This window comes from Motacilla alba, chromosome 17 (genome assembly GCF_015832195.1).
Source record: "Motacilla alba alba isolate MOTALB_02 chromosome 17, Motacilla_alba_V1.0_pri, whole genome shotgun sequence".
Lineage (NCBI taxonomy): Eukaryota > Metazoa > Chordata > Aves > Passeriformes > Motacillidae > Motacilla > Motacilla alba.
In genome coordinates this window covers 1,800,944-1,817,382 of record NC_052032.1, presented here as the reverse complement: position 1 = coordinate 1,817,382, position 16,439 = coordinate 1,800,944, and the positions used below count along the sequence as shown (strand labels likewise).

The 16,439-nt window shown below is 47.8% G+C and overlaps 1 protein-coding gene across 5 annotated transcripts in view; it reads right to left on the bottom strand.

Moving 5' to 3' along the window:
* LOC119709049 (discoidin domain-containing receptor 2-like) overlaps positions 1-16,439 on the bottom strand; it is a 59,387-nt gene that overhangs the window by 18,231 nt on the left and 24,717 nt on the right. For all 5 annotated transcript variants that reach the window (XM_038156324.1, XM_038156325.1, XM_038156323.1 and 2 more), the window contains 6 exons: positions 13,655-13,786; positions 9,586-9,688; positions 6,920-7,148; positions 3,916-4,063; positions 3,628-3,733; positions 1,917-2,103 (listed from right to left, as the gene is read on the bottom strand). In XM_038156324.1, the coding sequence (XP_038012252.1) occupies positions 1,917-2,103; positions 3,628-3,733; positions 3,916-4,063; positions 6,920-7,148; positions 9,586-9,688; positions 13,655-13,718 (837 nt within the window). In that variant the 5' untranslated portion in view covers positions 13,719-13,786. Of the gene's footprint in view, positions 1-1,916; positions 2,104-3,627; positions 3,734-3,915; positions 4,064-6,919; positions 7,149-9,585; positions 9,689-13,654; positions 13,787-16,439 lie in introns of those variants that run through there.

Below are 16,439 nucleotides of genomic sequence, written 5' to 3'. Positions count from 1 at the left end.
CAAAAGGAGGGTATTTGCATATAATTAGGACCAGATGAAGCTTAGACAACATTATTCAAAAAGGAGAAACAGTCATTCATAACCAGTCAGGAAAGCCTGATGATTGGAATATACAATTTGTGCCATATTTGGACAGGAGTTGGACATGTTTCCATCCTGGACTGATACAGAGACATTTTCTATTGCAAACATCTCCTACTAAAGTCCAATTTTACAGCCTGCAAGCCTATGCCATGCAGTTGCAATGTTACTAACATTTATTTTTAATAGTTTCTTGGATACTGGGAAAGCTCAGAGGACTGGGATAAAGCTGTCAGATAAGAAGATGCAAAAATTATCCACAGACCACTTGGCCTGTACAAAAGAAATGCAAAGCTGAAGGAAGCAAGATTCAATAAATAATGAAAATTAATTTATGCTAATCAGAACAGCTTTTTAATTAGATGCTAGATGAAGTAGCTGTTCTTATGATCTGATGTGTTTGGTTTATCAGGATGGTTGTGTTTACAAGACACATTTTTGGAATCTGTCCCCAGTTAGCATAGTGTGGGCTCGTGTATTATATTAATTTGATTAAACATTATCAACTAGTAAGCCTTACAAATTTTAAGGCTCATATTCTTCTGTTTTTCTAAGAGGAATGCATTCCTAAATCAAAATTATTTGCTGCTTTTTTCAATGACCTGAGGGAGAATCACCAGCAATAAAATAAATTAAATGGGAGGGAGGGAGTTTCCTAAAATAATCTCAAGGACTGACTCACATCAGGGTAGTGAACTCAGGGACAAAATCTAAGTGATGCTTTCCACACTGGACTTTTATCCTGGACACTAATAACTTGGAACTGTTTTATAGCATGATCCCAAAGCCTTAATGACCACTGGCTCTCTCTCTCTTGGCTTGGAGGATTAATATCATCACAAGATTCACAAACAAAGAGGAATCGTCCAAAAGCAGGAAATTGGTACCATTCTTTTATGCAATTTGAAGGAAAGCCTGCATCCAGATCCAGATTCTGTACCAAAAAGAGTAATCAGCAAAGAAAGAAAGGATTGGATGACTGCTACAAAAATGACCCTTGGTCTCACCAGGAAGGCTTTGAGAAGTTTGCCAACTTAGTTTACTGAAGCAAAGATTGAAAGAGTGGTTTAATCATGGTTTAGAAGCAGAGAGTTCCTGAGAAGGCAGGACTCTTTTTTTTTTTATTTTTTTTTTGCCAGCAAAAGCAGGCAAACAGCCAAGGGCTGCAAGTTAAAAATAGACAAAATAAAACCAGAGTAAGTAACCACCAAAACAATTTACTTAAGGATGTGGTGGGTTCTCCTTCATTTGAAATCTCTACAAGAAAAGCCACGAATCCTTTTTAAAAGATCCTGCTGTTTACTACAGACTCAAAGTTCAGCTCATGCTTTTCCTGTGTGTTTAAATAATTTCCCACAGCACAAGCACAGGCTGAGGCATCCAGAGAAATGTTTGGTCAAAATGGAAGCACAGACACGTTCCTTTACCTCATGGGTAAATAAATCCCACATCCTAAATCCACCTCAGCTGCCTAAAAACTGCTTCAGGTGTCTGCTTTTTATTCCTTCAAGCCAAATACTGGGAGGAGAGTCTGAGCTCTGAAGAAGCAAGTGCTCACCTGCTTCGCCTGTCTACACTAGAAAACTTGGGCTATCTCCTGCTCAGATTCTGGATTCAGGAGGATACAGGCACTTCCTGTATCCTCCTGCTTTGGGAAGTTACTCAAGGCCACACTGGATGGGGCTTGGAGCAACCCGGTCTAGTGGAAGGTGTCCCTGCCTGTGGAAGAGGGTGGAGCTTCAAAGTCCCTTCCAACCCATTCAATGCTCCAAAGGGGCAACCTGGGAGCCCCCAACCCAAAGCCTGTCCCCTGGAGAGGGGCCAGGCTGAGTTACCTTCATGGAGGTGAAGTTCCGCGGGCGGTCAAACTGGAACTCCATTTCCACGGCGCCCGTGCTGAAGCTCTCGTTCCTCCAGCCCACGTAGTCATAGCCCGGCCACACGCGGTACTGGTGGCTCTGGGTGAAGTCATCCAGCCCCAGCACTCCATCTGTGAGCTGGCCCAGCCCTCCATACAGGTGCCTGGCCAGGGAGAGCCAACAGTCAGCCAGAGCTCCAGTGGGAACCACATGCATCTTTCAACTGGTACCAGCAAAACTTCCATTCTCCTGCTCTTGACCCATCCTGGGCAAGAACTCGCTCACTGTTCTTATGCAGCACCACCTTGATGTTGCCTGGGCTGGGATTTTAGCATCATTCCCAGCTTGAGAAAAGGCAGAAATTTTTGCACTGCTGTGAAGGACCAACACTAAAGCTGAGCTACAGGCAGAGCCTCTGGAGAACAACAACAGACACTGTGGAAATGACACTGTGCGTTCTGCCAACAGAGCTGGAGCTGCAGCACCTCACCATGCATGGCAGGAACACTGCTCCATCCTCTGCTGGGGGAACCTGTGGGAAACATCCTGCAGGCAGGCACAGAAAGGCAGGAAAGTGGGAAGTGAGACCATGGGCAGCTCGTGAGCCACAGCCTGGCATTTCTAGCATTGCTCCTGAGAAGAGCGATATTGGCTCTTTCCAAGGCTGACTGGAGTCTTTTCCAGGACCCTGCCTCGCCCCACTCCCATGTGAGGGTGCAGAGCCCCTCACACAGTTTCCCAGCATTGTTCCAGAGTAGAAGATGCCAGTGTGGCACAATTCTGACCCCCTCTGCAAGTCCTTGGCTCTGCAAGTCCACCCCAGGTGAGCTCTCTTGTCACTAGAGCACAGGTACAGGTGCCTGCAAGCCAGGATTATCAGCTGGAAGAGGCAGATTACTACCAGTCAGGCACACGAACTAGAGGTTAAGTAGTTTCAAAGAGTCCTGGCTTAGCAGGTTGGGTTTTGTGCTTACATCTGCAGCTCCCTGACAGTCCCAGGGACCAGCTGTCCAGCAGACCCAGCTTCCTAAGTTAGTGCTGAACATGCAACACCTACTCTGTACATAAAAACCTTTTTAAAGTATCCAAGCTGTATTGTATCAGCCCAGCTTGAAACCATCAGATATTAATATATCAAGACATTGTTACCCAGCATTTTCTAATGTCCGACAAGCATGAAGCATTTGGGTGTTGCCAGAACGTAGGAAAATTATAAAGGCTTCATAAAATCAAACCTGCTCTCCTTGTCAGGCTAGCCCTTTGTAAGTCCCTATGTGAAAGCAATCTTCGTGAGAGCAGTTCATTAGCCTAACAATCTATTCCTGGGTGAAAATCAACTTACACCTGTAGAAACTGTTCACACTGTTAGAAAATGAAAACTATCTCTCACAAACAATTTTTCCTGCACACACACACCAGGGGTTTGAGTGACCAATCCATACAGAATAACACCTTGTTACTGACCAATAAGTAATTGGCAAGAAAGCTGCTGACCAATGGGAGTGACACACGAGGTCTGTAAAAATGTATAAAAAAGTTATTGAATATAGAAGGGTTTTTTTCCACCATGATAAAAATGGACTCCCACGTGATTTATTCCAATATTTGGGATACAAGGTACCAATGACAGGGCGAGTAGGAAAGCATTTGCACAGTGACAGAGAGAGAACAGGACAACTTCACCCACCTGCGTTCCTGGTAGCCATCGTAGGTCGAGTCATTCAGATAAACGATGGGGAAGCCAGGAGCTGCTATTGTCCCTCCTTCAGGGATGCTGTAGGATGCCAAACCATCTGAAAGAGAAGGCCATGCACCTCAGAAATACAGCAGCAGCAGCCTCCTGTGTCCATGTGACATTTCTATACGTGACACAGACCTACAGCAGCCGTTCCAGGCATCCCCTCTGCACACCTGGGGGGCAGGGGAGCCCCAGGCAGGGCTGCTGTGCGGCGCCAGGCTGGGGAGGGGCACTCACCGTGCCAGACACAGCCATAGAGCTCCACCCTCATGCACACAGTCATGGGCGCCTTGGTGACGGGGATGAGGCGCACGAAGCGCGCGATGATGGGCGGCCGCAGGTCCTTCAGCACCACGTCGTAGGTGTCGGTGTTACCTTCGATCACCTGCAGGAGAAAGAGCCTGAGCTGCAGCCTCTCCCTTTTTATTACTGAAGGGATGGCAACACAGGCAGGCTAAGAAGGATTTATTGCTCAGATAAACCTCAGCCTCAGAGGCTGTGAGATTTCAAAGGAGCAAGCAGTTGGCCATAGCTCAAGAGTAGTCACAAGTCCTTTGTTACAAGACAATATGTAAATTTCTAATCCAATGGACAGTTGCCACAAAGTTTGTTTTGCTTTTCTAAACTATCACCTTTACTTCGACTGCACTGTGGATACTTTTATCCAGCGGGCTATTATCACATGTACACAGATATGCTTCTATTATAACATCTAAACTCTGAGCTTACTCTATACAATTACACCCCCACATTATAAACCCTTCACCATCTTATCAACACAGTTTCTCACTTTATAAACCCTTCACCATCTTATCAACAGTTTCTCATTTACTTAAGGCATATTCTCACTTACTATAACTATGTAGTCATAACTATAACAACATAAGTTAATGATTTTCCTACTTAATGTCTGTGTACTTTATTTTTTACATCAATCCAAGCTTCTTCCAAGGCTGCAGATCAAACCCTTCAGTGTCTGTGGAAGTTTCTATCTTTGCATTTCCCACACTCCCTGTTGTGGTGTTGGGCTGCAGAGTGGTGCTCCTGTACCCCCTTGTTTGGGACTGGGCAGTTCCCCAGGCAGAATCTGCAGGAGGGAGCTGCTGCTGCTCCCTGGCTGCTGGGGTGTGAGGGGTGCTGCCATTTCACCTCCTGCCCGCTGCAGACCCCCCCAGGCAGCACTGAGGAACAAGAGAGGGGCAGGTGGGGGTGAAGGTGTGAGTGGATGTTGCAGAGAGTTCCAGTTACTGGATGAAACCCCTTCCTTCATGGGTTCCAGCAACAGGAGCAGAGCTTGCCCTCATCACCTGCTGGAAGGTCCTGTTGTACTTTCTCCACAAACCAACACTATTCCAGAGGTGCTGCAGTGTTTGGTGCTGCACAGGAGGCATCTCGGTGATCAGCATCACCCCAGCCATCCCATGCTGCTGCAGTGCAGTGACAGGCAGGGACCCTCACCCTTCCCCTCAGTACCACCATTCTCCTGGGAACTCTCCACTGTTTATTTTGGCTTCCCCTCCCATCCCACAAGCAGCTTTTGTAACACACACCAAAATGTGAGGGATGGGCACTACAATGGTAATGACAAACAGCTGATCAAAGGTCTGGGTGAGCAAATAATTGATTAACAAGATAAAAGCTGTTACCAAATACTGCACTGCAGACCCTGCTGGGGCTTCCAAAGCACCCTCAGTGCAAGAAAGCATCACCACACCCAGTAACTCTCTAGTCTGGCTTAGGTCTCCAGGCTCCACAAGGCAGCCTGAGGCAGAGAGCTGCAGATGAGAGTCCCAGGGAAGTTTAACAAAGGTTATGAACACAGCCCAGCTCCCTGCTCAGGTCTGGAGACAGCATGAGACAACTGTGTGAGCAGGGAAGCCTCTGAGTGTGAGCTCAGAACATTTCCTACTCTCTAAACTCCTTCCTCCTCAACATCCATACACCAAACACTGCTGACAGACACCCAGAAACTCCTTAATTCCCTGCCACCCTCTCCAATTTTAAATCCCAAAGCAGGCATCTGCTGTGCACCTTCCAATTTAGAAACAAATGTCTAAGGACACCCATGTGATGTTTGGAACATGCACAGACAGGTAGTGAAGAGCCACAGTTCCCCTGATTTGAGGGATCAGGTCAGGGGATGTGAACAAAAGAAAACTTCAAACATTCCCTCAGTAAAAAAGCACCCTTGCACCAGCTCCATAGTAGAAAAGCAAAGAATCCTGTCCATGTTCTGAGAGGAGCAAAGGAGGTGATGCACCTTGTCTAGCATCTCCATATCGTGCAGCTGCTGTTCCTGAGCATGCCCTTAACTCAGGGCCAGAAAACCCAAACTGTGTGAGAGACAAACCCAGCAGCAGTTTCCATCCTGGCCATTGCTGACCCCAGTGCTCCCCACGTCAGGAACAAGGCAGTGCTGCTGGACAAAACCAGATGACGCACAGCAAGCACAGAACTGAGGCAGAACCCCCTGCTCCAGCAGAGCCAGGATGGAGTAGGATGCATTGATGTCTCAGGTTCCAGGTCTCAGGTGTGTGTTCTGTCAGAGCTGGGGCAGTTCTCTGCTGTCCATGGGGCAGGTTTCTTTATCTCTCCCACAGCCAATCCTCCCTCCAGGAGATCTCTGCTGTTCATGGCCACTGAGTGTCCCTGCATGGCTGATCAAATTCCATCATCCCATGGGGAGATGCTGCGCCCAGGGCAGGAGCCAAGCATTCCTACCTGGATACAATCTGAGCCTGGAACAGCACAGCAGCCTCTGCCCCCTGCATTCCCAGAGGAGCAGCTTTCTTCTCCCTGCATTCCCAGAGGGAGAGCAGGCCCATCTCCAGCAGCCCTGGAGCTTCAGAGGAAAACTCCAGCCTTGTGCAGGATCCCTGCTCCAGCAGAACCACAGCTGGCACTGCAGGAGGGCTGCAGCCACCATGGAATGGCACTGCTGCCACCACCCTGACCCACAGCGGGTCAGGTTTCTGACTTTGTCAGTGGGGGATTTTTTTGTTGTTTTGTATTACTGCATTTGTATTTTAATTTTCCTAGTAAAGAACTGTTATTCCTATTCCCACATTTTTGCCTGAGAGCCCCTTAATTTCAAAATTATAACCATTTGAAGGTAGGGGGTTTACATTTTCCATTTCAAGGGAGGCTCCTGCCTTCCTTAGCAGACACCTGTCTTTTCAAACCAGACAATTAAGCAGGATGAGGAGGATGTGCCCTGCAGCCCCAGCTGCCCCGGGCTCACCCTCCCTCCCTGGCGGTTCCTCCAGGAGATCCAGCGCTCCCCGTTCCGGCTGTAGTCGATGCGGTACGCGCGGGCAAACTCCTTGCCCGTGGCGCGGGCGTGCCGGCCCTGGGTGCCCACCAGGGTGATGAAGAACAGCTTGTGCAGGTCAATCTGCAGGAACTGCACATCTTCAGGCTCCAGCAAACCAGCTGGGCACCAGGCTCCATCCCCCTCTTCCCTCTGTAACCTGAGGGGAAAATCGCACACATTAAAAAGAGTCAGGTTTCCCATGAATAATTGAGGGAACACCCGGAACTCTGAGCATTGGGAGGAAGCAACCAAACCAGCAATGGCTACCAAATGCCTCTGCCCTTTGGGATGATGGTCAGCTGAGACTCAAATCCTACAGGTTTGCCCTATACAGAACAGCTCTTCAGTCCCAGACACCTCTCATTAACTACTTGGAGTAATTTTTCCCCCAGACATGAATTTCCACATTGATCAGAAACAACCCTGCTGCTCAGTAGCGAACTGCTGGCTGCTCTGTAACACCTTGCTGCTCAAGTGCATCCTCACTGCTCCTAAACCCCACATGGTAAGGCCTGAACTTCGGCTTGACCACCTCCTGCAGCTCTACAAAGCTCAAAGATGAGCCATCTTAAAAACACATTTTAGCAAGAAAAGATCTGTTTGAAATTATTCTGGGTCATTTCAATGCATATTTCAGATTTCCTGCAGTCATCAGAGCTGCTGGTGTAGGATGCTGCTAGGAGAGCGGGGGGAAGGTCTCTGCTCCTAAACTGAACATTGTGGGAGCTGTAGTTGTGACAAATTTATCTGCACACCAAAAATGTGTGGGTTTTTAGCAACAGGGATTTCTTAGCCAACAGCAAGCCCTTGAAGTGCCCTTGGCTTTCAGGCAGCGACCCCATCTCCAACTGATGGGATCAATGAGGGCATCAGGGAAGGTGGTCCCCAGGAGGGGACACTGAAGGTCAAGGCTCAGGCCAGAGAAGATTTGAATCTCTGGCTGGTCAGCTGTTTGTGCAAGGCTTTCGTACATTGGAATAACAAGTAAAGCTCTAAAAAAGGCAGGAAGGGTGACTGAAGTGACAGGGACAGACATCTGCATGGGACAGCTCTGACCTCTAACCACATGAGGTCAGCTTCATGCCTTCACCCTGTGGACATCCAGCCAGGAGAGGATGGTAACAGATGGCAAGTGATGCTCAAAGTGTTTGCAGCACTGGAAATAAGCCACACTCAGAGGAAAAATCTCCCAGCTTTCAGACCCACAGGTCTGCTCAAACACTGCTAAAAACACAGCACACAGCATCACTGCTCTACCACAGACTAAGAAAAAATACTACTTGAGCACTAGGAGAATTTTATGATGTTGGAGTGCCTGAATTCATCATAAAAATATAAGTATCATCATCAGCCTGAAACTTCTGTCTTACTTGCACCAAAGCTGTAGGAATGTTTGATATCACCACTACAAACCATTCCAAGGAAACTCACATTTACAACTCTTTTATGAAACATGTGAAACATCAGTTAATAGCTTTGAGAGAAATAAAATTACAAAAAAAAATTAAAAGCAAAGCTTATGATAAAAACTGTAGGCCTCCTTGACAGTGAAGAAAATAATTTAGCTGCTTGCTTAACAATTCCTTAACTCTGCATTTCCAAGGTCTTTGAGGCAGAGTGAGCACAGCCCATTTCCTCAATAGGATGCTGTTGAAAAGTTCATCCTTGTAAAGGATTTCCTATGATTTAGTTTAAAGCACTCCACAAGAATCCCAGGGGCCCTGTCCCTGGCTGACCTGTAAGTCACAAATCCTTTGGAGATTTATTCAGAGTGACTGAAAGATGGGGCTCAGAGGCAAGCCCTGAGTCTGCAGTCCCATCCCCTGCTCACAGCAGGGCCAGCTCCAAGGCTGCCCTGTGTTCCTCAAGGCCTGCTACAGCCAAATCCCCAAACACTGAAACATCACCACCTCTCTGGGTCCCCCTCCCACCACTTCATTCTCATGGAGAAGGATTTTTTCTCCTTAATATTTAACCAGAATTTGCTGCATCACAGCTGTGACCATTGCCATGGCTCCGGGCCTTTCACTGTGCACTACTCAAACTGAATACAAAGCAGCAAACAAGGCTTTAAGGGTGGGGAATCTTCTTCCTCCATCACATAGTGGGCATCTTGGGGAAAAGTGTAAGAAGGTGCTCTTTGTTGACAGAGTGACAAAACTATCAAAACTATCTTATGTCTTCTTAAAAAGGAAAAAAGCTCAAAGGTTTTTCTCTTTAATTAGCGAAAAAGACTTAAGGGACTTCACTTTAAACTTAAGGATAGCTAATTAGACAGGAGCTAGAAAGTTTCGCCTGAGCAATTTACTAGAAAAAAAAAGAACAAAAAAAACTAATCACTTTTGTGAGGTGTTTTACTAGGAGCAAAAACCTCTTGCACCTAGCTCAGTTTTTCTCTGCAAAGAGTTTTGTTAGTTTGCCTTTTATTAAAACTTTTCAAACACTACCACAAAAGCCATCCTGCTAATTTTATGCCTTCTAAAGTAGCTGAGCTATCTTAAGTGTGATATAGATCTCCAAAAGCTTGTAAGACCTGGCTCGAGGAGACCCTTATATCAAAAAAGGATGAAATTTGCAGTCAGAGGTGAACCCACCGTGCATACTGGGGCCCTGTGGAGTCGTACCACTGGCTGGAAGCAGTGATGTCCTCATCCCGGATGGTGCCCTCGTGCATCCCCAGGGGGTAACGACAGATGGCTGCAAAGGGCAACACAGGCAAGCAAACAACAAAGGTCAGCACTCAGTCCTTTTAAAATCACCAGGCAAGTTTAATTAAAAGGCTATCACGCCCAGAGAATAAACATGGTAATGCTAAAATGCAAGAAGAATGCAAAAAAAAGGGATTAAATGTGTCATAATTATCACAAATTGAAATTATAAGTAATGCATTAGACTAACGGTATCATTCAGCAGAGCCCAGCAAGGCAAAAACTTTAAAAAGGAGAATTTTAAGAGCATGAAATCCCAAACTATATTATTGTTACTGTTGAATGGGCCCATTTTACAATGGCAAATTATTCATCAATAATGATGTGACATAAAAAAGAAGCTTTTATTCAAGACTTTTCTTCCCCTGGAACAAACCGGATGCTTGACTTGTGCTCAAATGGGAACAGTTATTACCTTCACCCGTTCAGACACAGGGGAGAAGTTAAACCTCTATGACAGATGACAGTCATGGGACCATCTGCTCTGTCCTGTCACTGCAGGCTGGAGTTCCCATGTGACCCTGAGCCCCTGCCCATCCATCCTGCCTCATCCCAGCCCGTTCCTGCCTCCAGCCTGAACAGGAGCCAGCATTGCACCCAGCGTGGGAATGCTCTCAAACTTGGTGTCTCTAGGGAGCACAGACACACCTGGCTCAACCATGCATCTCCAAAAGCTCCCCACGCCAGGACCCTGCAGATGCAGCTGACAAATCCTAGCTGGCTTCAAGGTTCTCTCTCCTGACAGAAGTCTTTAAAACATGTCCTGGAATATTAGAGATGTTTGGGAAAACTCTAACTCTGAATGTATTCATTGCCAGCCACACTGCTGCAGCCACAGGAGGGGTTCTGGCTGCCTGTCCCTCGGGCAGGGCTGCCCTAGGGGTCCTCCTGGGTTCCCAAAATCCCAGGATGGGCTGGGTTGGAAGAGACCTTGGAGATGATCTCCTGCCACCCTCATAGCAAACCTGGATACAGCTCAACAGGAGCTGCACTTCAAGGGTCTCCACGGGTCCCTTCCAACTCAGGAGATTCTGGGATTCCATGAAATCCATTCAACAGTTCAGAAGCTACAAGTCAAGACAAAGGCATGAAAACCACCTTGCTCTTATCACTACACAGAATAAAGCACCTCAGGCCGAATCAGTGCCTGACAGATCTGATGGAGAAATGTTTGCAAACAGAGGGTGGGGCTTCAACAGGGTTTGCCTGCAGCTGTTAGGCACTGTCTCAGTGAATGTGTGATGTGCTAAGTATTCCTAAATCATTGGGTAAAGTAGATGGCTGTGAGGTGACAACATTTGCTAATGATACCGGGTTATTTAATATTAAAAAATTAAATATTTAACTAGTAATAAATATTTAAATTTAATATTAATAAATATTAAATATTAAAATGGCTCTATTTAAATGCTTTTATATTAATTTAATATTTTTAAATAGTGGGAATATCTATAAAACAAACTGGAATTAGCATTACAGCACTGCCTGTATTAATGGTCAGATGCCAGGCAGATAAGAAATAGAGCTCTTGCTCCTTCCTTCCATCATCAAAAGGCAGAGGAGGCAACACAGATGATGAAGGAAGGATCTGCAGCCTCATCTTCACAAAAGGGATTGCTGAAGTATGACAAAGATAATTTATCTTGAACAATAGATATCCTTGCTGTTTCTCAGAACACCAGAACCAGGATGAATCAAAAAGTCAGGTAGGAGAATTCAGAAATAGAGTACAAATCCTTAACCTAATAAACACTCCAATGCCACAGTTTCCCATGAGTTCAAAAAACCAGCTGAAGAAACTCACAGCCACCACAAGCAAATAAATACCCAAGCAGTGGCTCTGGAAGCTGCAGTGAGCTGAGGGTACCCCTGGGGTAAAGCTCTGCTGTGTGCCAGCCCATCCAGGGCCAGAGGGATGGGGCCAGTTCACTGAGCTGGGGGGGCCCTGGTATCACCCACAACATTCAGCCTGGGGCTGCTCAAGGGGCCTGAATTCCCTGGAGGAAACTGGTGCCTGCTGAAAGCCTGCCAGCAGTCCCAGCCACTGCCCTCACACTGCACAACCAGGTTATCTGGGGAGCCAAACCAGCCTTGGCTGTCTTCACTCTCCTGTCCCACCACAGACCAGTACACCCTGATGTGTGGCTGAGCTAGGGGTAAATGCACAGAGATGTTCCAAAAGGGTGGGGTCAGCATCTGAGAGCAGAAAGTGCTTTTTGTGCTGCTGCAGTGGGAGTCCTGTATGGTCACACCCCATTTAAAGGTCAGACACACTGACCAGCAAGGCCAGATGGAGAGCTACTTGGGAAGGACTCTGGGGGACTGAGTCTTCTTGCAACCCTGCACAAAACCCATTTGTTCACAACCCCAGGGCTGGCAGCGGAACCCAGAGTGTCCTTGGCATTGAGGGATGCACTCCAAGGGTGACCACAGCTCTCCCCAAAACCAGCAGCATGAGGCTCTCACCAAATGCACCTATTTCAAGCAAAACCATCATGGGTTCTGTTTAGGTGCTACCAGGACTCCTGACCCTTTACTGGGCACTCGGGAGACCTTGGGGCTCAGAGAGGTGGCCCAGCCTGTCTGTCAAACATCTGCTGCAAGACAAGAGACTCACCAGGACCCTGCTGCACAGGTCTGAAATCAGCCCCAAAGCAGCCCCTGTGTGTTACGAGGCAGTGAGGACATACTTCAGGCTGCTCCTGGGGCAGACCAGGTCAGGATAACCCATGGAGCCTGTGGCATCAGAGCCAGGAGCACCAGCTGGGCCAAGGTGCTGGAATCTGTCTGGGAAGAGCAGGACCAGCCCCGGGCAGAGGCACCGGAGCAGCTGAGGAAGCGAAGCTGCCTGAGTATGTCACAGACAGAGCTGAGAGGTGTGAGGGGTTATTTCTTGATGGAAGATTCCTGCAGGAATCATAGACCTGTGCTCAGAGCCCAGCCACCTCCCTGGAGCTGGTGTGGAAGAGCTGTTCCTGCACCAAGCACCATCAAATGGAACCTGCATGGGGCTGGCCCTGCTGCCTTCCCTCCCCTTCCGTGAGCTTTGACAGCAGAAGCAGATGGCAGCCCCAGTCCCACGCTGGGTGTGTGGTGCAGGGAATGCTGTGCAACAGGGAGCACAGGAATGCTGCCGAGCTCCCACACAACCCTCACTTCACTTCTGGCTGCTTGCAGCACAACCTCAAACCTCTGCAAACATCCACAGGCCAGAGCAGGGTCAGAGCCAGCCACAAAGGGCTCCAGACAAACAGAGCCAGCCCCAGCAGAGCCAGCACAGGCCCTCAGGGTAGCACTGCTGCCTCACCACACCTTCAGCCAAGCTGGAAAAGGATTAAACTCATTTGTTTCACAGACTGTCTCCAGCTCAAAACACCTCATTACAGGGATTTTTGCAACACATTGCAACCATTATTTTACTCATCTCCATCATGACTGTATCCTGCCAAATGCTGTAGGATAAGAGGTCCTGGCCTCCACAGGGAGTCGGGCTCATATCCCTATCTCTACCCTATCTTTGTGCCAGGTAAGGTTTACATCTGTCCTTCCACACTTGTCTCTCCAGAATGCCCCTTGCTGGCTGGACAGCTGTGGCTGATGCTTTGCTAACTGGAGATTTGTTACACAGAGCACAGAACCTCTGAGCCAGTCTGCAAGGTTTGCTCTGCAGGACACACAGCCAAAGTGCTGGAGGGATATTCAGAGCCCAAGACAGGCCTGGGGGGGCACAGAAAGGAGGATGTCCATGTGCCTGGGCCTTCCTGGGACTGGCAGGAGTGTCCCACTCTAGCACAGCTGCCCAGGAATATCTCAGTCCAGAGAACATTCGGGAACCACATCAGTGATTATTTCTACATGCAGCCCTCACACTCGATCCCCACGAGAGACAAAGAAAGGAGAGAAGGAGCACGCAGAAGGTGGGAGATGAGGCTCTCCCAGCCTGGCAGCTCCCTACCAGGGTTGACTTCGGTGCCAGAGGGCTCAGGCAGGGAGGCCAGCAGCAGCATGCAGAAGATCATGGTAGCAACTGGAGGTGCTGCACAGGGTCAGACGAGTCCTTCAAAGGCAGCAGCTGCCATCTACATCTCTGAAAGACAAAGCAAAGAGAGGGGATGAGTCCTCCAGAGACAGGACTGCTCTGTGCTGCAGGGTTGCTCTGTGTCACTGCCTCGTGACAGGCTGGGCAATCTTCCCTGCCTTCAAGAGTGCCTTTGACCTCAGCCCTGCTCTGCTCATCACCAGATCAGAGGCTTAGAGAGGAACCAATGATCACTTGACTGTCTACACCACCCCTAAAGCTCCCAGTGCAATCCACCTTCCAGGCCCTCAGCTGCCATGGCTCCTGGGTGGATGGATGTACCCTTTTGACTGTAATTAAACAAGTCCAGTGCAAAGCAGTCTCTCCATCATCAATACTTCACTTTCCTTACTAAATTAACAAATAGTGAAACTGCAGCTACAAAATGAACCTGGGCAGTCCAACCAGGCTCCCCAAGCAGGCTTTATCCACCTAAACCTTGGCACCAAGTAGCCAAGTGGGCACCTTGGAACTTGCCACACAGCTTTGAGCTAAAGGTCCAGAGCAGGGTGAAAATAATCTCTCCCTGCACGTCCACACTGCTGCCAAAAGTGCATGTGCACTCACACAGGTGAGCACACTTCATTTCCTGTTTGGAAACAAGGAAAATAGCAAAGGCTTAAACACTGGCAATTACATTGGAAAGCCATGATAACACCTAAAGGAACAGGAGGTCAGATCAGCAGTTATGTGAATTCTTTGTGCCCACATTCACTACAAAGAGACTTGGGAGGCTCCATCCTGGAGGATAACTTTATAGAAGGCAGGTAAGAGGCTCTGTCTCATAATGGAATGCCAGGAGAAAAGAAAACAGAACAAATCAATAAATGTAAAGTTGCCAGGACCCAAAGCTGTTTGCTCAAGAATCCTTGGAGTTTTAGTAAAAAGGCAACACTGAATGTTGGGATTTGTTAGTGAAGGAGGAGAGGCTACAAAAGGCCCCACCATTGTGCCAATGCATGCATGCATGCAGGAGCATCAGATGCCAGTAGCTCAGAGATTGGTAACAAAAGGCTCTCTTTTTCCACCCAACATAATTAAACTGTACAAGTCACAGCCCTGAGCTGCCGTGGATACCAAGGAACGCTGCTCCTTAAATCCAAAGGTAAAACCTTTGGCTTGGGAAATCCCCCAGCTGCAGATTGCTGGATGCCCAGAAGCTAAATCAGGGTTAGAATCACTGGAGCTTGCCCTGTTTTTATTCTCTTTCCTAAGGATATGCTACTGGCCATTGTCCCTGCTGGAGTCCATCAGAAAACATGGCTCTGAGCCTGAAAAACAACCGAGGGCCTTCTTGGGAAGGGAGCCAAACACGCAGGCAGGAGGGGGAGCTAATGCTGGGTGGCTGTGCCTTGCTGTGCCCAGCCAGGCAACCAAAAACACCTTAAAAATCACCAGGTGGCACCTGCTTCAGCCTCCTCCTGGCTCCCTACACGAGCACCCTGGCCAGGGCTGGGAAGGGGCTGTGATCCCATGGCATCCCCTGTGGTGAGCCTGCAAAAGCAAAGCACAAGCCCAGATCTCAGCAGGAGGGTCTGGCGACCACAGAAGAGGTTTTGACCAAGCACTCTGCAGCTGTTTGTGCATCCCAGGCCATCCTTTCCTCCTGGAATGGAAGGAGGTGATTCCCACCATCCCAGGGCAGACTGCAACTCCCACAGAGAAGAGACTTTGTGTACTCAACTGGAGGGAGACTGCAGAGAAGTTTTGGGGCAGAGTCTGAAGACAGGCTTGGTGGGTGTTAATTTATGGAGGCGATTTGCTAAGGTGTCCTGGGAGCTCCCAAAGCAGAACCTGCAAAGGGAACTGCAGGGAATTCAGCACTAGGGGAGACAGTACTGTGGCAGGACCTGAGAAAGGGACATGTCACCAACACCAAGGCTTTAACTTGAGCCACCTTTCTGCAGGAGGTGATAGGAACTCAGCAGAGACCTGTCTGGTGGTGCCCTGGCCATGACCCAGATCAGCTGCACCACAGGGGTGAAGTCTGGGATAGATCCTTCCTGTGGGTGCCCAAGCTGGACCAGCCACTTGTTGGATTAAGGTTTTTTTTTGACCTAGAGATGGGGCAACTGAGAGGTGTTTTAAAAACTTTTATTCTATTTTTAGTCTCATGTGAAGGGTGATACAATACAGATGTTATAAGTCACGCTATAACAATTAGAAGTTAATTATTTTGTAATATATTATAAACATTGCTTATCGGTTTTAACCACACTATGCTATAAATCCCTTCAAACCAATCATCTAAAATTACCTCTACTAGTGAGTTCTACTACATCTTTCATAATTCTATTTCTCTAAAGTATCTAGTCTTATTTACAAAACCACCCTTTGAAACTTGTTTCTAGTTCCATTTCTCTCTCAACAGTATTTGTCTTATTCTATAGTATTTCTAAGTTAATATTTCTTATCTCAAAGTCTACATACAAATACATACTATGTAAACTTTCTATCACGTTTTAAGAATTTTCTACAAATTAATTTCCCACAGCCACTGAGCAGAGCTTGTTGAAGAGGCCCTGGAAGGAGAACAGCAGCTTGGAGACGTGTCCCAGGTCACTTCTGAGCTGCAGGTTTAAAAGTTCCCAACAAGGAGCCCTCAAATGGCCGATGACACCACACACAGACTGCACACTCCCATCCTCCCTCCAGAGCCTGG